Source organism: Mesoplodon densirostris, chromosome 9 (genome assembly GCF_025265405.1).
Source record: "Mesoplodon densirostris isolate mMesDen1 chromosome 9, mMesDen1 primary haplotype, whole genome shotgun sequence".
In the NCBI taxonomy this organism is placed as follows: Eukaryota; Metazoa; Chordata; class Mammalia; order Artiodactyla; family Ziphiidae; genus Mesoplodon; species Mesoplodon densirostris.
Window position 1 is genome coordinate 42,759,386 of NC_082669.1, and position 27,815 is coordinate 42,787,200.

At 33.9% G+C, this 27,815-nt stretch overlaps 1 protein-coding gene across 8 annotated transcripts in view; it reads left to right on the top strand.

Annotated features, from left to right (window-relative positions):
- SNX13 (sorting nexin 13) overlaps positions 1-27,815 on the top strand; it is a 143,816-nt gene that overhangs the window by 56,707 nt on the left and 59,294 nt on the right. For 7 of the 8 annotated variants that reach the window (XM_060108174.1, XM_060108170.1, XM_060108168.1 and 4 more), the window contains 8 exons: positions 7,033-7,154; positions 7,246-7,347; positions 8,713-8,801; positions 13,080-13,163; positions 16,934-17,072; positions 17,474-17,562; positions 21,331-21,430; positions 22,309-22,502. In XM_060108174.1, coding sequence (XP_059964157.1) covers positions 7,033-7,154; positions 7,246-7,347; positions 8,713-8,801; positions 13,080-13,163; positions 16,934-17,072; positions 17,474-17,562; positions 21,331-21,430; positions 22,309-22,502 — 919 coding nt within the window. Of the gene's footprint in view, positions 1-2,433; positions 2,496-7,032; positions 7,155-7,245; positions 7,348-8,712; positions 8,802-13,079; positions 13,164-16,933; positions 17,073-17,473; positions 17,563-21,330; positions 21,431-22,308; positions 22,503-27,815 lie in introns of all 8 variants that reach the window. The other variant, XM_060108175.1, reaches the window with a different exon arrangement.

A 27,815-nucleotide genomic window follows, 5' to 3' on the forward strand; every position in this document is an offset into this window, starting at 1 on the left:
TTTTTCATTTATCAGGTAAATTTTACTGAAAACCTTATTTATTAAAATACTTAATAGCATGAATTTAATTTTTAATACTTAACATTATAGTTAAGAAGATTCACACTTAGCCCCAGGCTCTTTTTTTTCTTTTCCTGTAGCTTGATTAAGGCTTCCAGCTCTGTGTTCTTTATACTCAACCCCTAAAATAGGTGAGTGTGCTTCATGTGTGTTCCTCTATCTAAGTTTTTCTTTATATTTGAAGATCCAAGTTCTTTAAAAGTTATGCATCCTTGAGCTCTTTGAAGCATTGGGGCACAGGATGTAGAACTGGATGGATTTCTTAGGTGAAGTTATAGTTCACTAAATACCATTTTCTTTACTATGGTTATATAAAACTGCATGCCTAAATTTTTCTCCATTTCTACCAATTTGTTTATAAATTTTATGAGTCAGAAGGTTTTGTGTTGTTAAGGTATAGCAGAGAAAACACCAAATTGAAAGTTAGGAACCCTGTTTTTCTTTGTTGTTTTTTGTTTTTGTTTTTAAACAAAGCCTTGATCTCAATAACTATGTAATCTAGAATAAATAATGTAAGTTTTGGCTCTGTAATTATAGGGTTTTGTGGTAATTATTTCAGATCTCTTTCAGTTCTAAAAGACTGAGATTCCCTAGTATGGTTGGTACTAATCTTGATTTGTATGTTTTCACTCATACTTCCTCTTCAAAACACTCACTCACATTCTCTATCACACCCCACATTTTGAATACCATTTGGGGAGTTATTTTTTATAGTGTGTGGGGTTGCTAATTAGATTTAATTTAGTTTGGGATTAGGTACTCCTCTCGTCTGTTGTTTTACTGATAGGAGATCTTAGAGTAGGGTGATGATAAACTTTATTTAAACCTTTTATTGTATTTCTGCATGGTCAGAAAGGATACAAGACTTAAACGTGAAAGATATTTACTAGACCAGTCTTTTCTCTGTAGATAAAAGTCTTGTATCAATGAAACTTTAAAAAATTTTATTTGATTATCCAAACTAGTACTATTCTCTACTGAATACTGAAAAAAATAAATTTGTAATTTTGTAAGTCGACTACTTTAAGTTTTGTGAAGTGTAAATACTCCCACCATGGTTGATTTTAAGCTGTCAGTATGAAGTCACTGAATGTGGAGTTAGGAGAGAGGTGTGCACATTTGGCTCTCCCACTCAGCATACAACAGTGCAGCCAAGGGAAGAGAGCAGACAGATTAGTAACCATTAAGTAATGAAACTTGTTACCTCGTGTCGGTGCTAATTTAGCTCCCATGAAAGAGTAATTCTCCATATATTTTTAAGGATTATGGTAGAGAGTAATAGTAAATTTAATGTAAGTTCAGTTTCATTATTTTATACTCAATCCTTATAACTACATCCTTAAAGTAGATTTTAAAAGGGAAACAAAGGTGCTCTAGGGAGGTGGTTATGGTAACATGAAGTATTTATAATATGAGCAAATTGAGACTGGAAGAAGGGGAAATCTTTTAATGGATTTAGGAGCAAGTTTACAATTCTGTGCTTTTAAAATATTGCTCAAATTCAATTTTAGGCTGAAGCTTTTGACGCTAACAACGAACTCCCTCAAGGACCCTTGAAGGATGGAAACATGTAAAGGTTTATGTATTTTAAAGAGTATATCCTTTATAATAGTGAAGTCTGAGGGGGAAGCTGCTGTCTGATTCCGTGACTCAAGGAAGGAATTTTTTCTTTCACAGATAGGACACCCACTTTCAGCAAAAGATGTCTGAGTCAGTGATCTAAAAATCCTCTAGTGGAATAAAACTTCTAAAAATGTCTTCAAAGATGCTTGTCAAAATCTACCCAGAAAAACTAGGAATCATTAGTATAGGAATTTTACTATACTAATGATTTTTTTTAAATGTCTGAATTTTGTAATTAAACAATAAAAGACCTCATATAGGAGATTAATACATATTATTGTAATTTTATGCAGTTGGTTATTATATCACCTTTATTGATTAATACACATTTAAAAAGTATATATACGTGTGTGTATGTGTGTATATATATATATATATATACACACATACATACATATACGTACATACATACTATGCAGTATACAGTATACTGTGTCATTCTTTTTTTATTAAATTTATTTATTTATTTATTTATTTATTGGCCGTGCCACACGGCACGTGGGATCTTTAGTTTCCCAACCAGGGATTGAACCCATGCCCCCTGCATTGGAAGTGTGGAGTCTTAACCACTGGACTGCCAGGGAGGTCCCTACTGTGTCATTCTCATTGTTTTAAAATAAGGTCTTAGTAGTCATTTCTGTGAAAAAATAATATAGCATCAGGAACGTAACATTTATTATAGGATTGTTTCTGTGGGAAAATCAGTTTTCACTTTTATCATTTTGACGTAAAGGACCTTTTCCAGGGCAGTATTCTGCCCAGTGTGTGAAGATTGCCTCTATTGCCAGATGGTCACCCACTTGTTTAGTTAGGCAGGTCTACATGATGACTCTTGCATAGGCCATGCTCATTTCCCTCTTTTGTCTGTTCCTATATCCTTCTTTACCCCATTTAAATACTAGTCATTCATCAAAATATTTTTATAGTGGCCTCTTTAATTAATCCTTTTTGACTTATGACATAGCACTTAACTAACTTCTACTTATTTCTCTGTGTGGGTATCATCAAAAAAAAATTGTAAGCTATTTTTGGAATGGTACCAATTCTGTACTACTGTAATAGAAATTCTCTTTAGTTAGCCAGTTATTCTCCATTCCCTTTGTAAGACATACTGACTCATGCCCTTAGCATTAAAGCTAGGCTAATAGACTACATTCTAGTACTTCTGTCCACTTCTGTCCCTACCTTTTGACTTTTAAACTTATCAGAAGTTGTCAATTCCTGGGCACAGAAAGTCTGATATAATTGTTTTGTGGTATGAGCTGAGCATGGATGCTTTAGAGGAGGAAGGCAATTGAGTGTGTTAAAAAAGGAAGTTGTATTTGTTTCTGAACCTGTGTACCCTGCTTATACTTTTTATTATAATCATGTAATTTAATTTACTTCTACATAGATTGAAGAATATGAGTATGACAGGGTAGTTCCTATGAAAACGAGGTCACTTGCTTTGGAATTTACTCAGCTAGTTGCTAAATAGATCACAGTAGAATTAGGTGTGTAAAAGACAACTATAAAATGTTGGTGAAAAGCCTTGAAAGACTCTTACTCTGCATTTGGATTTGTTCACAGATGTTGTTAGTTGTTATGCCACTTAAAAGAAACTGGAAACCATAACTTCCTCAATGTGAGAATGGTTTATTCAAGACAAAGGCCACATTAATAACACTTAGCAAAACATTAATCAAAAGGTCTTACCTTAGTCTTACACTGAAAGATTTATATGGTTTAAGTTAAAATGAAATACATTCATGATTCCTTCTTTTGATCAAATATTTCGATTTACTTACCAGTTACCACTTTTCTATGTACTGTGTTCCTGTGTGTGTGTGTGTGTGTGTGTGTGTGTGTGTGTGTGTGTATTGGGATGAGTATGTAGTTAATCATAGATTCTTAAAGCTGTAAGTGTCCCTAGAGAAAAACCATGGGAGGTGACGTGACTTGCTGAATTTCACAACTAATGAAATGGTGTATCTTTTACTTGAATCAAGGACATGTATTCAGTCCAGTTCAGTCTTAGTTGATTTTGATGTGTTTTAGGTGTTACTGATGATGAGCTGTATACTGCTTAGAATAGATGGCCCCCGTGAAGCAATTTATGTAATCTCAGTCTCAGCCCTCATATTTGGGACATTCATTGCCTTTTTTTGGCATTAGCATTAAGTAGCTTTGGGGTTTAGAGATGCAAAAAGAGCTTCTCAATATATGTCCTATTTCAGAACTTTAAGGAGTAAAGAAGCAGTTGCTGTATGTGGTTCATGTGGCCATTCTCCAAGCACCTATTAACAGTGCTCTGACCCTGAAAGAGAAATCAATAAATCAGTATGTATCAAGTGCCTCCAGTGTTTAACATATTATTTAGCCATTGGGGAACACCACTAGTGAATAAAACATAGTGGAATAAAACAGACAAAATCCCTGACTTCCTGAGATTTTTATCTCAGCAGTTGAATTATTTAACTGCAGGTTGTAAGTGCTATAAAAAGTGAAAAATGTGCTGCTATGAGAATATGTAACCAGAGATCCAGACCTAGTCTGAAGGAATAAAGCAAAGGGTGAGGATCAACGAAGAGTGCCATGTGGAATTGACATTTTAGATGAACTCTAAAGTATAAGTGAGAATTGTCAAAGGAATGTGGGGGAGAGAAGGTAAATTTATGGAGAGTGGACAGGGTGAGCAAACTTGGCAGAGGGGAATAGTCTGTCCAGAGGCATTGAGGTAAACACAGAACAGAAAAGGAAGGACAGTGGAACAAATGATGAGGAAGTAAGCAGGGTCCCAGCTATGTGTGATCAGAGAGTCATTAAAGGGTTTTTACAGCTCTTGTTTTGTATTATCATATTTGTGTTTTTAAAAAGATCACTCTGGGTGCTGTATGGAAAATAGAATGGAGGGTAGACTAGAGTGGACGTGGGAGATCACTTAAAAGGCCAGGAATAAGATGATGGTGTTAGAGATGAAGATAAGGCATGCCAAATATATCAGAGAGCTACACTTGGTAGTTTGACTTTTCCTTTTGTTCTTTAATTAAGACTTCATTGCTTATTTGCATTCCTAGTTAACCATCATAATTCTTACAAGCATCCTATCAAGATATGTAAGCTTCATGGGCCTAATATAAATTGTATATTCTCAGGGTAGGGTTGAATATATCCCTTATTCTCTTGGTCATATAGGAAGTATGCTTTCATTTTTAAATTCAAGAAGTGAAAGCCTCTAAGTAATAATAAAATGAAAGTGTAGATAATAGGATTCATTGTGTAATAATCCAGGTGTTTTTACTAGGAGTCATGTGGGGGAATATTTTAAACAAAGTGAAAAAGAGCCTTGACTGTAGGCATAATTTAAGAATAAATAATATTAAGAGCTCTAATAGAAAACTACCTGTGGATTAATAGAAGGAAGTGTGGCTTTCAAATTTTAAGACAAATACTACTAGAAATTGTTAGTAGATATTTTCCTAATTATATAAATGGGAAGTCATGTACTACTGTTGTTCTTATCTTCCTAACCTAGAACAGTTCCTTTAAGTTGAGATTTACAGTAGATTTGCATGTATTCAGGGTAAATGAGTCAAGCAGAGGGAAAATGATGACCTTGGATAGAGAATATGAAATACTGTGTTCCCTGTTTTCCCCACCCTCAATATATTTGTATATTGAAAGTAGAAATCTGTATTTAATACTTAAAATAATTTTCACGTATTTGCATTACTTATTAACTTTCAGTCATTTTAAATGTCATTACATCCTCCATAATGAATTGACATAGGTTTTAAAATGCCTTCTAAAATTAATAAATTTTGTTTTGTTTGAAAATTTCAGTAAATTCTATAAATAGCACTGTACCATGAAACAGAACATATGTAATTTGAAAGATTATGTATTCTGCTTTCTTCTAAATTTGTTAGAATGAACCTTTTATGGATTTAATGAGCTAATGGCCTATACCAAGTAAATTTTGTTCTTATAAAATTTTCAGGTTTGGATGATTTTGTACAAATATTCATGTAAAGAGTTTTGAAAGATGCTTACACAGATTGTGCTTTTCTTTTTAAAATAAGGACAAAAAGAGACTGTATAGACCTCTAGGTTTAAGTTTTTATTTTAGGTTTTATGTTGAGACTGAGTATTGTTACCAAGTTTAGTGTATGCTTATATACATGGCTCTTACATTCTAAGTAATGGTAACCCCTCCTCAGATCCCAGAGCTCAGGTTACATTTATTTTTGTTAAATTGTTTGTATTCATGTACTTAATAATTTACTCTTTCTTTCCATGTATATAACAAAATCATAATTGTGCATTAAAAATTATGAGTGTTAATAATTTATGTTTTTGTTTGAAAATAGCCATCTGTTATATTCCTCAACGCCATTACCACATTTAAAAGTTTTTTCTCAAAAGACAGTAATCAAGTCAACTTATTCACTCGCTTCTTTATTATACATGTATGGTGAATTCGCATAATGAATTATGGTAACTTTTTTTTGCTCCCCCATTGTTTAGCATCTTCATGAGTAGCCTCTTTATCTTCTGTTTATTTGGTATGTTCCTAAAGGGGTGAATTAATTTTAGTGCTAACTTAAGGAAAACAGCATTGAATAACATGTTTGTTTAAAAATATTACTTAATCCAAGGAGATGTATAATCTGGTTTTATCTGTTGTATTTGTTATCTGTTTCACTGGTTTACTAAATTAGCGATGTTTGTTGAGGTCTGTTGCTTTTGAGGTAAGAGTACTGGGTAACTTAATAAACTTAGTAATCACCTTTTTCATGGGTAAGTGTGGTATTTTACATTACTCTTTAAACCATTTCCATGTGACTATAGTTATTTCAAATAGTTAAGTTTTTAAGTGTTCGTATATGCAAACAGAAACCAGTCAGGCTCATACCAAAGATATTTGGTTCAAAACTTGGACTGTATAACTAAAAGGAAGAATGTGGAGAATTCAGAAAGGGTTCAGAAGGAACCAAGAAATATCTCAACTGCTCTTTTAAAAGCAAGCAAAAACATTCTGAATTCCTAATATATTGTTATGTCTGGGATGAGAAATTGCATAATATACCTGTTGTCTTTTCTCTTATTTATTTTAAGCATTTAGATAGTACTTTTAAGCTTTGGCACATAAAATACTTCAAAGAATATTGTTCGAGGGTTTAAGTAGATTTGATAAACTGGGTCTTTTGAAAGGGAATGCTAAGGTGTAATAGTGGTTAAATGAGTAAAATCTCAGTATAAATAAATTCAGTCTCTTTGATAATCATGTCTTTCAGTAGTCATTAAGTAAACTTATTTTTTGATTAAAAACATTTATATAATGCTTTTATGTCATGTGTTTTTTGTAAGGTCAAAAGAAATAGACTGGCAACCTTACTTTACTACACGCATTGTAGATGATTTTGGCACACACCTACGAGTATTTAGAAAGGCTCAACAGAAGATAACAGAGAAAGATGATCAAGTAAAAGGTAATATCTTTATCCCCTTTGAAAATTAAGGTTTTTAAATCTGTTTTTCTTTATTATTCTGTATGTCTTGAATTGTTCCTTCTTTGTCCAGGTACAGCAGAAGATCTTGTAGATACCTTCTTTGAAGTTGAAGTTGAAATGGAGAAGGACGTTTGCCGTGACCTAGTGTGCACATCTCCCAAAGATGAAGAAGGTTTTCTTTTCAATTTAACTTTTCTGAGAACAGTAACTGTTCACATTGGTTGGAGACAAGTTAGCAGAATCAGTGAACAAATATAAGTGTAAAATCTAAGAGTGTAATTATTCTTACAGGACAGGCAGCATAGTAAAGACACTGCTACTATGCACTTTATTGTATTTTTTCTCTTAAAAATAGTTTCCAGATTCTTTTTTCTTTTTTAAAGGTCATCTTTAAAATTTAAAGATGGCAAAGAGTACCTCTTTCGTCATCTTTTAAAATACAGCAAACTGAAATGTTATGTAATTATAAATGTACTTTTTTTGATCTATAGTAATTTATCTTCCCCTTGAATTTATTATTTCTATTTCAAGAGTACACCTGTTACCCTAAATATTTCCTAAGGGAATGATTATAATATTTCAAATGAAATTTATAGAGTTGAATGTACTTTTCTTTTTGGGAGGTTACACCCGATAAGCTTTAGCTGAGGATGTTGTCTTTTCCTAGTTTTACAATGACTAAGAGTCTGTGCTACTTGGCACATTTTTTTTTGATTAGCTGTTTATTGCATTGGCCAAAAAGTTCATTCTGACCCAATAATTATATTCCCGGGAAGTGTCAGCATATGAACAATTCAGAAACGCATTTCTAGTTGTGGAAATTGTTTTCTTAGATTTTTTAAAATGTGCTCAGCTTTTTTATTTCTTTGCCTTCCTTTCCGCTTTTTCCCTTTTTCCTTCTTTCCTTTTTATATTTATTGTGCAATTCAGTTCTTAACTGCTACTTCATTAGCACTAATATGAAATAACTAAATGTAAGAAATAGATATAATAATGTACAGTCCTTTTATGTAAATCAAGCCCTCCTCAATCAGTAAAATATTGGGTTGGCCAAAACGTTCGTTCGGGTTTTTCCATAATGTTACAGAAAAACCAAAACGAACATTTTGGCCAACCCAATAGAAGCGCATACTCTTCTTGTTATTACCTGCCAAGACAGTGGAAGCTCTTTCCTGAAAAAAATTGTTACAAGTGTATTTTTAAATGTGCAAATAACTTTTAAGTACGCAAAGATGTGTGGTAGAATACATGGTACAACTAAAACTTTTTGGGGAAAACACTTTTGTAATTGAAGTTTCTCAGCAATTCAAAATGTGGTATAGAATTGGACAGAATAAAAAATATGTATTCGTTTGATTAATGAATAGTTGCTATTTGGAGAACAATAAAGGAATTTTTAGTGAATACTGATTACTAAGGTAATAAGCTGGTATAATCAGGCAACTGCTTATTTCTACCTTTATTTGTGTTTTATATCAAGAGTAGGTGGAGACTTCATATTTTCTGATGTTGTTATAGCTACTTCTTTTATTTCTAGGATTCCTAAGGGATTTGTGTGAGGTCTTATTATATTTATTGCTACCTCCTGGAGATTTCCAGAACAAGATCATGCGATACTTTGTCAGGGTAAGCCTAAGCTCATACAAAATACATGGCTGTAAAGAAACTTAGAGTAGTAATTATTAAAATTTTTGTCCCAGGACCCTGTTACGCTCTTAAAAATTATCGAGGACCCCAAAGAGCTTCTGTTTATGTGGGCTTTATCTATCAATATTTATTGTATTGTAAATTAAAACTAAGAAATTTTGGGACACAAATACACAAGCCCACATTCCATTAATGGTATCATCACACCATCATGTTCCTTTTTGAAAATATCACTGTATGCTTGTCTCCCCCTACACGCCAGAGGTTCCTGGACAACACCTTGAAAACTGCCTGAGTTAGAGTTAGATACTTGGATTTTTGGTTATAACAAAGATATGTTTTAAATTTTCTTTAATATAGCTTCACCTATAAATTTACTTAAATTAGGCTGACAAAAGTAACACTTCTGGATAGAAACTTTCAAAAAAACCTGGGTAGCTAAGATTCTACTTCTTGTCATTGGAAAATAAGTTAAGTCAGATGAGAACAGTAGTCTTGGACTCATTTATTCCCTGGGTATAAACCTTTGGAGTAAAATTCTTTGTACACATGTAAAGGAATAACATTTTGACTTTGGCTACTGGTTGTGATTGAGAAATGCTAGCTAATGCTAACATTAGCCCTTACCCTGGCTGAATGGGTAAAATTGAAGTTTCTAATTTCTGTAAAAATGAAAGCTTATGATCTCTTTAGTCTACCATTCTGCAGAACAGATACACCAATTCCTAACGTGTCTGTTGTTATTTAATGCTTGTTTGTTATTATTTAACCAGTATCAATTTCCTAGTAGGTCTCTAACTTGAGTTCAGTGCACTTCTCAGGTAGGATAATGGTACCGTGAAGTGAGAAGAAAATGCTTGATTTTGATGGGAAGAGTCTGATAGATTATATATAGTGAAGACCAGTTATTTGGGCTAGTCATTATCAAGGGAGGTAAATATCTGGCATGTCCATCACTAGATTCACATCTACCACTGAAGGAAGATACTGCTAATCAGTCATCATACTCATTCATGCTGATTATTTGGCAGCAGAGTCTTTGCCTGGTACTCCAGATAGCCACTGTTAGGCAGTATCTCAGCAGCATTTCACATGGCTGGCCATGTTTTCCTTCTTGAAACTCTGTCTTTTCTTGGGTTCCACGTCATTACTGTCTTCTCTTTTTCTCCTCCTTTGGTCTCTTTTTTAGTCACCTTTATATGCTTTAATTCCTCTTCTTAACTTTTAAATATCCAAGTTGTTCAGTTCTGAGCCCTCTTCTTGCTCATCCATTCCTAAGGCTTTAAACACCAGCCAAATGCTAATAAAAATTTATGTCTATAGGCCAGACTTCCCTTCTGAGCTCTAGGCCCCACTGACCAGCTGCCCACTAAAATCACTATTTGATTGATTCACAGCCCTTTTAAACTTTAAATGCCCAGGATGGAAATCTTATTCTTGCCTCCAAATCCTGTCTACCTTTTATAAGTCTTTTCTTCATCCCAGTAATAACTATCCAGGAAATGTTTTAAATCTCAAGTCCTTTTAAAAGGCTTACAGTAAGACTGTGCATGATGTGATGTGGCTTTGTTTACCTCTCTGGCCTTCATGCCATGCCATCACTATGTTCCAACTACATTGGCTTCTCCAGAAGTGCCATTTCTCCCCACAATAGGACTGTCTCATACTCTTTTTCATCTGCTTAGAATGATTCTCCTTCTTCTCTTGGCTAAATTGTATTTGTCCCACATATCTCACTTCCTCAGAAAGGCCTCCAGGTCTAAAAGCCCCCTCATAATTCCCTATTAGTGTAGGTAAGTACTGTTTTCCTTCATAACATTTACCATATTTTAAAATGATAATTTGGTTGTTGGATTTACCTGCTTGATGCCTCTTTTCTCCAGTAGAATCCTAAGTCCTATAAACACAGGGACCATATTTTGTATTTATCATGATTATGTACTTAGTGGTTATCACAGTACCTGCCACATAGCACATACCCAATCAGAGAACTGGGTTTAATGCAAAAGGAAACCTGTTTGTCCTTCTTGCTGGATGTGGTGGACATGCTGTTGCTGCTCCTTAAAGATTAAATTGACTTTTAAGAGACAGGAATGAAGATGAGTCTTGTTACATGGGTTATAGTTTAAAATAAGTAGGACTGTTTAAAGAGCAAATATGTTTTGCCATAGATTGTTCTTTTAGACCAATATTTTATTTATTTTTGCTTGAGTCTTTATCAGTTTTCTTTTGTTGATAATTAAATCTAGGTTTTCCCAAAAGACATTTTGTTCAGATTAAATAACAGTTTAGAGAGTTCTTAGTTCTTTCCTTTATATGGATCCTTTGTATGGGTTGTACAAATCACAGTATTTGACTGAGATAATTGCTGTTTAATTGCTTCTCCTTTCTTCCATTACCATGTTTTATTGATTTAGAGATTCATGGCCTCAATGACTATCTTTTGAGCCTTCATATTTGGCAGCTGGTGCTTGTCTTAAAGTATATGAAAATTATCTGGAAATTGCTACATATTTTGGAATATTTAGAGCTCTCACTAGAACCTGTAGAGGAATTGTTGAGTCATATGATTACATCTTGACTAACCAAACCCTTTCATGAGGCAGATTAGGAGATCAGCGTAGTTTTCTGAGACATATTGACTGTTTGCATTAACTAATAAGAAGCACTAGATTTATTCAGAAATTTTGTCCACATGTTTTTTTCTCTCACTTTGAAAAGAAAGTTTCAAAAAATACTTTTTTGTTTGTGAATTTTCTCCTTACAAAGTACATTTTAAAATGTGAGCTTCTGTGGTCAGATACATAATTTGAAGGAAGGGATTCTATAAATAAATATAATTTTTAAGAAGTTAGAGTTAAAGCTAACCTTGAAAGAATAAGCATTTTCTTCTACTTTGAGACTGTACGATGTCTCAGAAGAGATTTCAGAAAGTTACTGGAGCCTCCATTAGTGCTTTTTGGAAATATGAATTCATCATGGGGGAAAAGTTGTCAAAAGACTTGTACAACTTACAAAAGTAGAATTTAAATAATGTATTTCTCTAAAGGAAAATAAAGTGAAGGCTACCTTCTATGAACTTACACCAGAAAATGGCACAGATAAATTAGAGATCTGGAAAGGAATAAATAAATAAATTGGTCCTTTACTTAGAAAAGTGAAACATCCTGTTAAACTTGTAGCTATTTAGCCTCTCCAGTATTCATAAGAAATGATATTTCATAAATTTAGATTTCACATGCATAAAGGACTGAAGAGTAATAACAGGTAAAAATATTGTCTTAGTAGAATCAGCACTAAATTCTTAGTTTCTTCATTTCCATCATTTAATATTTATCAAATTCCAGCCATGTTTAAGACAATGACCTTGAGAAGAGGCTAAATATTTTTGAAGATAGATAAATCAATAGATTAACTAATCTCACTCATATACAAAAAGTTCCTGAAGAGCTGTAGTGTATTAGAGAAGTAGAAGACACAAAATTACATAGAGAATGATATGTGATAAATGGCTTAAATACAGGGCATTAGTGTATTTTAAACATATAAGTGAAAAAGTGTTCAGCTGGAATGATCAGGGTTTATTTAATTGGAAAATTAATTCTGTATTCAGTCCTTGAAGGAGAGGCAGAATCTTAATATGTAGGAGCATAAACAGCTGCAAAGAATGGGAAGGTATATTCTAAAGAATGTTGAGTAATTGTTTTAACATATGTTATTTTATTTTTATTATCTTCAGTTAGGTAAATTTCAAACTCAGACAGGTATAGAGAATAATACAATAGACATTTATGTACCAACAACCCAGATTTAACCACTGTTAATATTTTGCTGTAGTTGCTCTGTCCCTCCCTTGAAGGCAATCACTATTCTAAGATTGGTATCTTTTCCTTTTTTTTTTCGTTTTTATACTTCTAATGTAGATGTAGGAATCCATAAACACTTAAAGTGCCATGTTTTGCCTTTTAAAAATGAGTATAAATGCTAACATATTAGAAGTATCCTCTTGCTTTTTTTCACTCAACTCTACTTATCATTGTGGCCATGTATCCAAGTTGATATAGGTGGCTTCATCTCATTTAACTGAGGTATACTAGCTCATCTTTTTGTAAAATCATGTCATTTATCAAGTTTTACTTTTACGTGTACCTTACCTTTCTTAAGTAACAGCATTGTGTTAGGAAATTTACATTGTGCTATTGATTTGAGAAGTATATTAGATTAAGTTTGTTTTTGTGTTTTAAAATTTTTATCCAGGAAATCCTTGCACGAGGAATTCTTCTTCCATTAATAAATCAACTCAGTGATCCTGATTATATTAATCAATATATCATATGGATGGTATGTACTTTGTAAAATTACAACTTACAGTTTTTTAAAATGTACAAATATGATTTGGAGGTCAGGATGATTAAGCAATAATTTATTCAAGAAATTAAGTAAAAATACATCTAAAGATAATCTTTATATTTTCAGTATTTCTGTTTGCTTATGTGTTGAATGTACTAGCCAAATTCTCTGTAAGAAAGTTTGTTGATAAGGTAATCTTCCTTACAATTTTGGTGCTGTTTCTACTTATTTAAATTTAAAAGAGGATATTTATTGTCTGTGTGTATAGATGATGAATATTTTTAAAAACTGCTATTTGATTTTAAATACAACTGTGTTCTGAACTACTTAAATAGTATGTACTTTACATTTTATTCTAAATTTGTTTCTGTAAGTTGCTGAGTATGTCTATAAGATAACTCAGTTTTGTTATTCGTCAGATATATCAAAGGGTTAGTGGTTATTAAGTTCACTACTTCTGATTTTTTTTTCTGGTTATATATGCTTTCCTCAATGAATTCATGGCTGAGGAAGAGTGTAAATGGGCTATTACTGGGAATACTTTGATAGATACTTCTAGATCTTTGATTCATTTTTTTGAATCTGAAATTTCTTCCCCACAGTATCTTCTGTTAACTCAGTCTAGCTTTCCTAGGAAGGAGCTACTTGATTGTTCTTTGTTTAACCATATCCATTATCAGACTTGCAATTTTTTATTGTTGTTCCTGTTGCAGTGTTTGTCTCTCCCGTCAGATGGTGGGTTACCTGCAGGCAGAAATTATCTTACTATCTTTGTGTTCCTAGAGCTTTTCATGGAGGTCACAGAACTTGATTTTTCGTTTCCTTTGTCAGCTTCTGCAGAGTCCTGCTAGGCTCTACTAAGAGCTTTAAAAATATGCATATCCACTTAATTAAAATTTTTAAAAATACATGTCCTTTGCTTAGGAATTCTACTCCTGAAATTTATTCTAAAGTGCTAATAAGCAAGTTTGCAACAATCCAATTTAAGGCCATTAATGACAGTGTTGCTAGTAATACTAAAAAATTGAAAGGAATTTAATTGTCCCACATAGAGGGATAATTTAGGCATATTGATACCATAAAATACTGTGATGCCATTATTATGGTAGTGTATCTTTATGAATATGAAAAGATGTATATTTTTATGTGAAAAGCATAATTAAAAATGATGTATGTGTAGATATCTAATCTTTTAAAAAATAAATATATAAGTAATTATATATTTATGAATGACTATGATTCTGATAAGATGTATACTGACTGAAATGTTAATAGAGAGGTAGGATCCTGAAAGTTTTAATTTTTCTCTTTTGTTTATATATTTCACTTTACTTACAAGGAGTGTTGGTTATGTAACAAAATGATTTTTTAAGAAGTAGGAAACACAGGTAAAATTTAAAAACATTTAAGTAATAAAGTAAGAGTAAATGACATTAAAAAAATTTTTTTTGGCAACACAAAAATGGATATTGTATACTTACCTTAAATAATCAGGGTATACAGTACTGTATAATCTTACCTATAGTACAGAAAAGGATGCATATTTACCAGAATGTTATAGTTATCTCTCACTCATGAGGTTAGGAATTATTTTTATTCCTATTTATATTTTTCTTTAGTTTTCAATTTTTCTTTTGCTAAGCTTATATTAAGTATATAATTAGTTATATGAGAAAAATATTTTGGGGGGACTTAACACATACTCAAAAAAGAATTCAGGGCTTCCCTGGTGGCGCAGTGGTTGAGAGTCCGCCTGCCGATGCAGGGGACATGGGTTCGTGCCCCAGTCCGGGAAGATCCCACATGCCGCAGAGCAGCTGGGCCCGTGAGCCATGGCCGCCGAGCCTGCGCGTCCGGAGCCTGTGCTCTGCAACGGGAGAGGCCACAACAGTGAGAGGCCCGCATACCGCAAAAAAAAACAAACAAAAAAAGAATTCAGACCATCACATTTTTACTTGTTCTCCCCACAGTTGGGCTGGTACTTTTATTGTGTATGATGCGTGGGTCTTTTTGTTATTTAATGAACAAAATTGATCACTATTGTACTTAGCTGTAAAATATCAGAAAATATATTTAAAAGAGAAGAATATATCAATAAAGGATCTTTAGCCTACTTTGTTGTCTGGTTTGCACACTTTTGGCATTATTTGTGTGGAAAACCCTTTATGTGTGTAGGTATTATAAAGATTAAAATTGGCTCAGTTCTTACTCTTTCACCCAGTTAAATTTCATATTAATGATATCTAATTGTATAGTTTATTTCTATTTGAAAGGAAAAGTTTAGAGCAGTGTAGTAGTAACATATATCTTCTCTATATAAAGTGTTCATGTTACCCAACAATAGTTTAAAATTTTTAAGTCATTTCTAAAAACAGTGTGGATGGATTTGCATTATTCATCTCGAAATATATATTTTATTTCTTTTTAAGACAAACTAGTTAATATTAAGTCCTATCTCTGACTGTGGAATAGAGTACCTAATTGGTTCGTATTGTTATCCCCCCCCCCGCCCCGAGCAGATAAGTGAATAGCTACTGACTTGTTTCTTAATGTATTCTAAGAAAAATCGGGTCTTTAAAAACCTACTTCTTGGGCTTCCCTGGTGGCGCGGTGGTTGAGGGTCCGCCTGCCGATGCAGGGGACACGGGTTCATGCCCTTGTTTGGGAGGATCCCACATGCCGCGGAGTGGCTGGGCCCGTGAGCCATGGCCGCTGAGCCTGTGCTCCACAGCGGGAGAGGCCACAGCAGTGAGAGGCCCGCGTACTGCAAAAAAAAAAAAAAAAAAAAAACCTACTTCTTGTTGTATTATTGAAGTAAAATTTATACCAAGTGAGAGAAACTGCCAAGTAGTCCTACAAAGTTGTGTTATAATTTTGTACTTCCACTCGCACTGTTTGAGAGTTTGGTCTCTCCACATTCTGATAGACATTTGGCATTGTCATTTTGTTATGGTTAACTTGCACATCCTTGATGACTAATGATTTTGAGCATTTTTTCATGTGCTTATTGGCCTTTTTTTTTTTTTTTTTCCCATAGCTCTGGGCTTACACAATCCCCAGTGCTTTGACTCCTTGTTTAGAATGGACAGTATTCCCAAGTTGGCTACCTTTTCATAGCTCCCCTTGCTGTTTCACTTAGCTTTTGTTGGCAGTCATAGTCATTCGTTCCTTCACAACATCCTCAACTACCTTCCTCTCTCTCTCACTTTATTATTTGCTTGGTGAAACCACACTCTGGTTAAATCCAACTTAACCTTCTACTCCATTCCTATTCTTAAATAGCAAGTGGCTGGAGAAAAAAGATGAAATAACAGTTATTTATGTCATTACAGTGATTCTGTTAAATTTATGTCAGAGAATGCCACTCTTCTGTTTAAAACTCTCCAGTAACTATTTATTCCATTCAGAGTGAAAGCCAAAATATTTACTAAACCCTACCATATTTGCCCTCCATTACCACTGATCTTCATTACTCTTCTACACTTCTTTAGTTTAGCTCTAGCCATCATGACTTCCTTGCTATTATCAGACATTCTGAACATGCTCTTTACTTTGTAGTGTGCTATATATCTTACTTACTTTGTTAATAGTCTGTGACCCACAAGAATTTAAGTACCAAGAGTACAGAGGTTTTCATTTTGTTTTGTTATAAACAGTGGGGATATAGAGGAAAGTTGTGCCTGGTTCATGGTAGGCACTCAAGATTCTGTTTTCACTTAAGCGAGTCTCCCTCCCATCTGTATTTTAAACTTTATTTTCAGATCCGTGATTCTAACTGCAACTATGAGGCCTTTATGAACATTATTAAATTGAGTGACAATATTGGAGAGCTAGAAGCAGTCCGAGATAAAGCAGCAGAAGAATTACAATATCTTCGATCTCTAGATACAGCTGGTGATGGTAAGTATTGATAATTTATTTAAGCATAAGAATGTTTTACTTCTTTAATGATTACTGTGTCTTCAAACAAAACTTTACCTAAATGTCATTTTATGCTATTAGTTGTTTTCACCTTAAGTAAATCTGACTTTTATTATGCTAATACGTGCTGAGACTAAAGCACAATAATTTTCTGAATATGAGACTCTTATTATTGCAGTTATCTCTGAAGTAAAGATAATTGGCATGGTTTAATTTTAATTAAATAATTTCACTGTAAAATTTCCAGTTATTTCTTTTATTAAATAAAATAATTGCTCTATTCATTGGTTATTATGTTAAATTATAGTAAGTGTATGTTTAAAGTATTTCACAAGTAACACTGCCACTTTCTACCTCATAATCAATTTGTTTGTTTTTAGATATCAACACCATCAAAAATCAAATAAATAGCTTATTATTTGTAAAGAAAGTATGTGACTCAAGAATACAACGGTTGCAGTCAGGCAAGGTAAGTAAAGTACTTTTGAATTAATATTTAGTTATAAATACTTCATATTCATTAAAACATCTAGCAAATGACAAAAGGTAGAATATTAACCAGTGTAGCACTCTACAAAAGAACTAAGAATTTAGAAAAAAGTTTATCTTACACAATGTAGTGTAAGTATTTGTTAAAACAAGCTGCATGAAAAATACTGAAGTAATTAAAGCTTTTATTTCTTGATTTATATATATATATTTATATATTTATCTACTCATGTATTATTTATTCAAAGTTCAACATTTATTATATTTTGTACACTGGGCACCTTTTTTTAGATGGACCTAACAGACAGAAATCTCTCTCATGGAGCTTACATTTCCATAACATCTTATAGAAAAACCCGAACGAAGTTTTTGGCCAACCCAGTAGTTGCAGAATCAGAAAATTAACCAATATATAAATTGATGTATTATGTAAAAAATGTAAAAAATAAGTAAATGTGAAAAAAATAAGTAAAGCAAAGTAGGGTGATAGAGAATGTCTGGGAGTGTTTTAGATATATGCTGAGAGATTTGGTGACATTTGAGCAAAGAGAGATGTGAATAAGGAGAGGGTCCTGTGAATTTTTTTTTTTTTTTTAAAGGAATCTTGCAGGCAAGGGTGAGAGCATGCAAAGGCCCTGGAATAGGAAAGTGCCTGGTGAGTTAGAGGAGGTCATTGTGTCTGGTATGGAATGCATGAAAGGGATTGTAGTAGGAATGAAATTAGAGAGGAACCTTGGGGGTTACTGCCATAGTAAGATTTTTAAAAATTCTAATTGTGATAGGAATCCATTGGAGATTTGCCCTGGCAAGTGACATGATGTGACTTATGAGTTAAAATGATTACTTGGACTCTTTGTGGTAAATAGATTGTGGTGGAGTGGTGGGGACAAGAATGGAAACAGATCACTTACAAGACTGTTGCATTATTTATTTATTTTTTTTTATTTATTTTTTGCGGTATGCGGGCCTCTCACTGTTGTGGCCTCTCCCGTTGCGGAGCACAGGCTCCGGACGCGCAGGCTCAGCGGCCATGGCTCACGGGCCCAGCCGCTCCGCGTCATATGGGATCCTCCCAGACCAGGGCACGAACCCGTATCCCCTGCATCGGCAGGCGGACTCTCAACCACTTGCGCCACCAGGGAGGCCCCAAGACTGTTGCATTAGTTCAGTAAGAGATGTCTGTGGAGGTTCATGCGAGAAGTAATTAGAGACTAGATATAGTGCTAACAGGATTTGCTAATGGATTAAATACAGGGTGAGAGAGGAAAAAAGGACTCAAGGATGATTCCAGAGTTTTTTGGCCTGAGCAGCTGTATGAATAGTGTTGTTTACTAAAATGGATACAACCGAGGGAGGAGGAAGTCTGGAAGAGAGAATCAAGTTTTGAATGTTTTAGTTTGAGATCCCGGTTTGACATTCAAGTAGACATGCTAATTCGTAAACTCGAGTTCAAGGGAATGTTTAGTGATGGAACAAACTTTGAGAATCCTCAGGATTATCAGATGTTTATTTAAAGTTAAGAGACTGGATGAGGTTACCTAAAAGAATGAGTTTAAGTAAGAAGATATCAAGGACTTAGTCCTGAGGCCCTGCAGTTACTTAGTGTTGAAGACAAAGTGAAAGATTTAGCCAAAGAAACAAGAGTGACTGGTGAGATTGAAGGAAAACCTGAGAGTGTGATATCCTAGAAGCCAAGTGTAGAAAATGTTTAAAGAAGTGAGAGATCAGGTATATCAAAGGCGACTAATAAGTTGAGTAAGATGAAGATATAGAATTGACTATTGGGTTTGCTAGCAGGGGGATTATTGGTGATCTGATGATAGCATTTTGGTCGAATAGTGGAGAGAAACCCTGACTGGAGTCAGTCCAGGAGAAAATGGGAAGAGGTGAATTAGAAACTGTGATTATAGGTAGCTGTTTGGAAGAGTTTCATTGTAAAGGAGAAGCAGAGATTTGGGGCTTTAAAATGTAAAAAAACACATTTTTTACTACCTTTAGTTTTTAGTGTAGTCACCTTTTTCAGGCTGGTTTTCTATTGGAAATTTATTTGTGACTCTTTGGTCTTGTAGTTTTGCAGTGTACTTAAATTCCTTAAGGAATGGAAGACTTACTTTTAAAAATCTTGAGTTTAGTTTGCTAGTTTAATTATAACTTACATTACTTGAGGCCCACATTTGTCATTTATATGTGTGTGCGGGTGTATGTCTGTCTGTCTTTGTTTCAGTTAATTATATTTTAAAGTGAGTTTATACATGCATGTAAATTCAGAATAGAAGAATAATATGGTTTCACTTGTTCTTACTGTTTCTTTATCTAGTTACCTTACCTAGATCTTAAGAGTTAATGATCCATACGCATCATTATTTAAAGTCTGTTTGCCTAAACATTTTCCGATATTGAATCCTTTTGAAATTTTGAAACCTTGTTTGGAAGCTTGTCAATTCTATTTTGAATATCAGGCTTTACCTTTTTTAATAGCTCAAGTCATACAGTGTTTTCCTTTGGAAGAAAACTCACACTCTTCACAGAGATGTAGTTTTTTAACCATGCTACTTATCTTAAAGTCTTAGGAGGTGCTTTATTCTTTTTATCAGAAATAAAGTGATAGTGAATACTCTTTTCCATTCCCTATCTATAGAGGTGCTGCTGGACAGGAAAAAGAGGTGATAAAATCTGAGGAAGGAAGACTTAGGAGAAATCATGTGCTGGGACTAGATTGCTTTACCCCAGACATTTTAAGTTGGTAATCTGTTATTATTAAATACTTATATGAAGGAGAGATACTAATTACAGAGAAAGCTTTTTTCTCCTTTTTTCAAATCATCTTCCTTTTCCTATGCCTAATTTAGTATCTGCCCCTGAATAAGGCAGCCTATCTAACTTTCAGAAAACCTGTGTATCTTTTTTTAAAAATAGAGGATTGTGAGATATGGATTTGGGAACGCAGAGAAGCTGGTGAAAATCATTCCCAGAAACACTATGGCTTTTTGTGGAAGGGGCAGCAGGTTTTGAGGACACTGACTCATTCTAACCAGCTTTGTGACCCCAGGCAACATTTCCGATCCTCAACTTTCTTATCTGTTGAGTGGGATTGGTAATATTTATCCAATAGGATTGCTGTGGAGATTAATGAAATAATGTGTATGACGCACTGAGCACAATGCTGGACATGTAGATTCTCTAAATTTGTACCTGTTAAAAAATTTTTTTTCACCCTATGTAGGTAGTTACCTACTCTCTTGCTTTGAAGTATATGTAATTTACTATTTAGGTAGACTGAAAAGAAATACATTTTCTATAAAGATTATAGAATTTTTACTCCATTAGGAGCAGATTAACTCGGGAATATTTTCTTTTTCCCCAGTAGATAGACTTCAATCTGTACTTGAAAATGTTGGGATTTGTTTATTCTTGAACATATTAAGGGGATCTATATATCCCCTTTAGCCCCAAAAATGTTCATTTTTGTTTGGAGTATATAGAGACAGAGAATCCATGAAACTAGATTTATTTTTTTATTACAAGAAATGAGTGCCTATCATACTTTTAATGTATATTTACTAAGCAGCTCTTAAAATAACTCCAGGAAATTCAGTGAGCTGATACTTTTTATTGGGCACCCACATGTACAAGAAAAGAAACCTTCATTTTTATTCCATTTTAACTTAAATTTTTACATCTGTGTAAAGATCTTTAACCTAGTGAATGAATAGATGAAATATTAATTTACATTAACTTTTATTTGTAGGAAATAAATACTGTGAAACTGGCAGCAAACTTTGGGAAACTTTGCACAGTCCCCCTGGACAGCATTCTTGTAGACAATGTTGCACTACAATTTTTTATGGGTAGGTAAATCCATTTTATAAAAATAATATAACCCTTGAAATTTTTACTAATTGTAAATATTGTTAGATTTTAAATACCTGATATTAGGTGTGGCATATATATCTCTCTTCCACCCCTCATTCTCTGAAATATTCCCTTTTCTTCAGAAGCCAGAGATTTATTTTGTTGTCGAGGAAATAAATGCTTATTTTAACTCCAATGTGCATTTGCTAATCTGCTTTTAAATAAACCCCAGGAGATTCTACTATGAATTTCAATTTAAGTTATTTGAGAAAGAGTACTTTATCAGGAATACTTGGTGTGTATAACCTGTGTATATCATTTTGATGCATGAATGGGGGAGGACTTTGTTTTTATGCCATTTTAATATATAAATATTTATTAATTTTATTAATATTACATCAAAATTGCTTTTATCTGGGGGACATTTCCAGCAAAACTCCCTAATTCTTCATTTTCATGATCAAAAACAAATGCATGGCTTATTGAAGAGCCCAAACCTTATTTTTAATATTTATGATAATAGTAATATTGTGATTAATAATCTTTGTTGAGAATGGAAGCTGAATGTTGGTGAAGTAGTTTATTTCTGATGAAGCCTTCACTGGCAGTTTTATCCCCTAGAGATATTTTAGTGAAAAATCAGATTTTTTTTTTAAAATATGTGCTTCCATTTGTTTTTTCTGCATAACTGGTCTTCTCAGCCTAACCAGTTTATGATATAACTATTTTTTTAACCTCAAGCATTTGCTAAATATGTTCAAAATGTAGAGTTTTAAGTATTTGAAACTTTAATCCTTCTAACTTGTCATACAGCTGTATGCACCCAAAAATGTGTGACTTTAATATCTATGTTGTTACGGATTTTGTTTGGTAGATTACATGCAGCAAACTGGAGGTCAGGCACATCTCTTCTTCTGGATGACAGTGGAAGGATACCGGGTTACAGCCCAACAACAGCTAGAAGTTTTATCAAGTCGTCAGAAAGATGGAAAACATCAAACCAACCAAACCAAAGGTCTTTTAAGAGCAGCTGCTGTTGGAATTTATGAACAGTATTTATCAGAAAAGGTGAGAATATATTTTGATTACTGTTTTCTTATCTTCTCTGGCAGTATCATTAATAATGACTGTTGTAGTACTTGTAAATATCCATTATTCATGCTGCTATGCACAACTGCCTTACAGTGCCTTATTTAATCCTGATAATAGTATTATTGTGTATTATCCTCATTTTATAGGTGAAGAAACTGATTCAGTTAGAAAATTGAATTAACTTGTCCAGGGTCATGCAGATATAAAGTGACAGTTAAAATTCAAGGTCACACACACTGTAGATAATAGGTAGAAAGTAAAAGGATGGAAAAAGGTAAACAATGCAAATAGTAACTAAAATAGAGCTGGAGTGTCTATACCAATATTAGTAATAGATTTTAAGACAAAAAATTGTTACTAGCGAAACGAACATTTTATAATTCTAAAAGGGTCAGTTGATGAGGATGATAAGACAACAAAGCCCCCACATAAATGAAGCACAGACTGACAGAATTGAGGGAGAAGTAGACAGTTCAGCAATAATAGTTGGAGACTTCAATACTCACTCTCAAAAACGGATAAAACAATTAGATAGAAAATGACCAAGGATATACAAGAATTGAACAGCCCTATAAACCCGTTAGACCTCTCCACATTCTCAGTGGCTTAACTCAACAAAGGTTTATTTCTCTCTCATGCCATAGTCCAACGAAAGTCAGTGAGGCAGGTTGAGGAGTGGAGAGCGAGAAGCAGTGAATAATAGGGTGACCCAGGCTTCCAGACTCCTTTATTCTTAAAGTACATTTACTTTAAAGTGACTTCTGGGGCTTCCCTGGTGGCGCAGTGGTTAAGAATCCTCCTGCCAATGCAGGGGCCACGGGTTCGAGCCCTGGTCCAGGATGATCCCACACACCTCGAAGCAACCAAGCCCGTGCGCAACAACTACTGAGCCTGAGCTCTAGAGCCCGCGAGCCACAACTACTGAAGCCCGCACGCCTAGAGCCCCTGCTCCGCGACAAGAGAAGCCACCGCAATGAGAAGCCCGCGTACCACAAAGAAGAGCATCCCCTACTCGCCACAACTAGAGAAAGCCCACATGCAGCAACGAAGACCCAACACAGCCAAAAAGAAAAAAAAGAGAAAACACGGTACATCAAAATTTATGGGATGCAATTAAAGAAGTGCTTACAGGGAAATGTGTAGCCTTAAATGCCTAATTAGAAAGAAGAAAGATCTCAAATCAACAATCTACGTTTTCACCTTAAAAATCTAGAAAAAGAAAAGCAAGACAAACCCAAGCAAACAGAAGGAAGGAAATAGTAAAGATCAAAATGGAAATCAGTGAAATAGAAAACAGAAAAACAATAGTGAAAATTCGGTACGACCAAAAGTTGGGAAAAGAGCAACAAAATTGACAAACCTTTAGCTAGATTGGCCCAGAAAAAAGATACAGATCACCAAAATCATGAATGAAAGAGGAGGCATCACTGCCAACTGTACAGAAATTAAAGGGCCTATAAGGAAATATTACAAACAACTTTATGACAACAAATTTGACAACTTAGATGAAATGGACAAATTCCTGGGGAGACACTAATTGCCAAACTGACTTAAGAAGAAACAGAAAATATAGTAAATAAATTTAGTTAATAATTAAAAATCGTCTTTCAAAGAAAAGCCCAGGCCTAGCTGGTTTCACTAGGTATGAATTCTGTCATACATTTCAAGAAGAAATAATACCAATACTTCACAAACTCTTCCAGAATATAGAGAAAAAAGAAACATTTCCCAACTCATTTTATGAGTTGTGTCATTCTTATATCAAAGTCAGACAAAAACATCATTTAGAAAACTACAGACTAATATCCCTCATGAATATGGACACAAAAATCCTCAAGATTCAAGGTTACTCACACTCCAGTACTTTTAATGGCTATGCTATAATACCTTTTAATTTATACTTAACACAAAAATTGTATTTGAATTTTAAGTATGAATGTTACTTGGAAACTGCTTATTTGTACATTTGCTTACATTTTTGCCTTATGAAATATACCCTACTTAAAAGAGTACACAGTTTTAAGAATAATAGTATAGCAAACACCTTTATACCCCATCCAGCTTTAGAAATAGAACATTCATTATAAAGATCCCTATATATTCTTTACCTGTCATTACTTCCTTGCTTCCTGATGAAGCCCATTTTCTGTAATTATTCACTTGCTTTCCCATACAATTTTATTATACCTTTATGTTCTGAACAATATTATTGCTTCAGCTTTCTGAGATTTTGACATTACCAAAATGTCAGGAGATAACTTTAGACATTTGCCTTCCAGATGGCTATCATTGTTGCCAGTCATAGTAAAGATGCCAATGGTGGCCTGCAGTAAATCATATTTTCAAAGAATGGGACAAGAATAATGTCCTCTCCTTTGAAAATGCATCAAGAATGAGTATGGTGAAATAAAGTAAACAAATTTATATGCTTTCTCTAAAACTATTGAATGATTTTTGAAGGGACTAAAATAAACCTTGAAATGGATGGACTAAACTGAGTTTTTTATGTGTAGGCTGTGACAGAAACTCATATAATGAAAAAAATGACTCACTTTTTGGAACTAAGGCTATTGAGAACTCAAATATCACCAGAAGGGAACAGCTAGTTTAAAGAGGATTTTCTCGCTGTCTTTACTGAAACTATAATTTATTTGGAATGCACCTTTACCACATTTAAATGATCTGTGTGTTTTAAAACCATTTTCCTTGAAAAGGAGAGGTTTAACTTATGACATTCATTATGCTTCGAAGTACTTAAAAATGGGCATTTTAAACATGGGTAGCCTGTATGATGAATTCATAGATGCAAAGGACCTGATAGACAAACAGCTGGTCTATGAAACAAACCTGGAGATACAAATCCCTACAGGTCTAAAAACCTGTTGTTTTTAGTGAGTAAAATCCCATATTCTTTGCCTAAATGATTTTATTGGAGGGATATTTAACTTGATGTTATGACATTGCACTGGTTAGAGAAATAAGTGGGATATGTAGGCTTAAGAGCAGAGCTGAAAGTCATAGTGAATTTTATTTTACAATTGATTATACTTAGTTATACCACTGCATAAAATAATATCCTGAAGGCTGCAGGCAGATCAGAGAAGTTATCGTTTAAAAGGGCAACACAAAAATACCCTACAAGATCATGGAATAAAAAGAAAAGTAATTGATTACTTTTTATTAAATATAGATATATTTATTGAATTAGTCCTATTATATGTATAATCTTTTTAAAAGTCTTACATTTTTGGGCCTCCCTGGTGGCGCAAGTGGTTGAGAGTCCGCCTGCCGATGCAGGGGATACGGGTTCGTGCCCCGGTCTGGGAGGATCCCATATGCCGCGGAGCGGCTGGGCCCGTGAGCCATGGCCGCTGAGCCTGCGCATCCGGAGCCTGCGCGTCCGGAGCCTGTGCTCCGCAACGGGGGAGGCCACAACAGTGAGAGGCCCGCATACCGCAAAAAAAAAAAAAAAAAAAAAAGTCTTACATTTTTATATTTTAAGAATATACAATATAGCACCTACAATATTTAAATTTAAAAGTAAAAAGTTTAAAATATGTTAAAATAAGTTGCTGTATCAGAGTACAGAAACATTAAGTATATTGTTTAATACTCTCAAACATTTTTTTGATTAGTCCAATTAATTACTAATTGCCACTGTTAACTAGTCCTTTTGTTTAAATAACTACATTTGTGAAACAGAAAAGAATACAGATTAATAGATAATTTTGGAAAAACACCCACTTCTGTATTTTTATGTTAAAGAAGTAACAGATATGTATAAATATTTCTTCCATATTACTTTTTTTGAAAGGTGGGCTCTCTGAAAGTTTTGGTCACCCTCTTCCAAGGGTGAGGCTTAATCCAATTCTATATTCCTGAGATTATGGAAAAAATTAAACTAGATAAATAGATAATATTATTTTCAAATTTTTCTCTTATTTCCTAGAAACTGAGTTTTACTGAGCTTAGAGGGCAAGTGAAAGGATAAAACTAACTTAAATCTTGTTCCTCTCTGATCTTTGTCACGTAGTTGAAGTTGTTTAGTTCTCCTGTTCTTAGTTCGGGGGAAACAAAAAAACACCACACTCGTACACAAACAAATAGTATGTAAGTATCCTTCTCTTCCTCCTCCAAAAACACCTCACACAAACCAAAAAACAACCACCACACAACCTACTTGGGTTTACTACCAGGAGTGTTGAATTAACAAGGGAGCATTAGAAGTTGTGTAGCCGTTTGCCTCCTGTTTACTTACTTGAAAGAAAACTAAAAAAAAAAAATTTTGTTCGAGTGTAGTTGATATACAGTGTTGTGTTAATTTCTGCTATACAGCAAAGTGATTCAGTTATACATATACATGCACATTCTTTTTTATATTCTTTTCCATTATGGTTTAGCACAGGATATTGAATATGGTTTCCTGTGCTATACAGTAGGACCTTGTTGTTTATCATTCTATATATAATAGCTTGCATCTGCTAATGCCAAACTTCCAATCCATCCCTCCCCCACCCCCCCCCTCCCCTTTGGCAATCACAAGTCTGTTCACTATGTCTGTGAGTCTGTTTCTGTTTTGTTGATAAGTTCATTTGTGTCATATTTTAGCTTCTGCTTATAAGTGATGTCATATGGTATTTGTCTTTCTCTTTCTGACTTAACTTCACTTAGTATGATAATCTCTAGATTTATCCACATGCTGCAAATGGCATATTTCATTCTTTTTTGTGGCCAAGTAGTATTCCGTTGTATATATTTATCACATCTTTATCAATTCATCTGTTGTTGGACATTGAGGTTGTTTCCATGTCTTGGCTATTGTGAATAGTGCTGCTTTGAACATGGGGTGCATGTATCTTTTAAAATTATAGTTTTGTCTGGGTATATGCCCAGATTACTTACTTACTTTTACTTTTTCTTCTTTTCTTGATATATCTTCTTTTCTGTTCCTTAGATAGTCTATTAGCGTAGAGAAGTTACTTGAACAATGCATTCTTTTGGTACTTTCTCTAAAAGTTACCATCCTTGTTGCTCATTTATTCTCTAGAGCCTTCAGAACTAAAAATACAGAAGTTGACATAACAAAGATGACCATATTTCTAGCTTCTCAGCGTTATTTTCTTTCAGTAAAGTAATTTTTCACATTGAACATGATATTTTATATTTCTGTGTATTATCTGTCACATTATGCACCTTGAGATGGAAATTGTTGGAACAAATTAACTTTTCAGATTTTTTCCATCCTGTATCTCTCTGGAACTTTGCTGCAGTATTATAAAACCAAGTTAA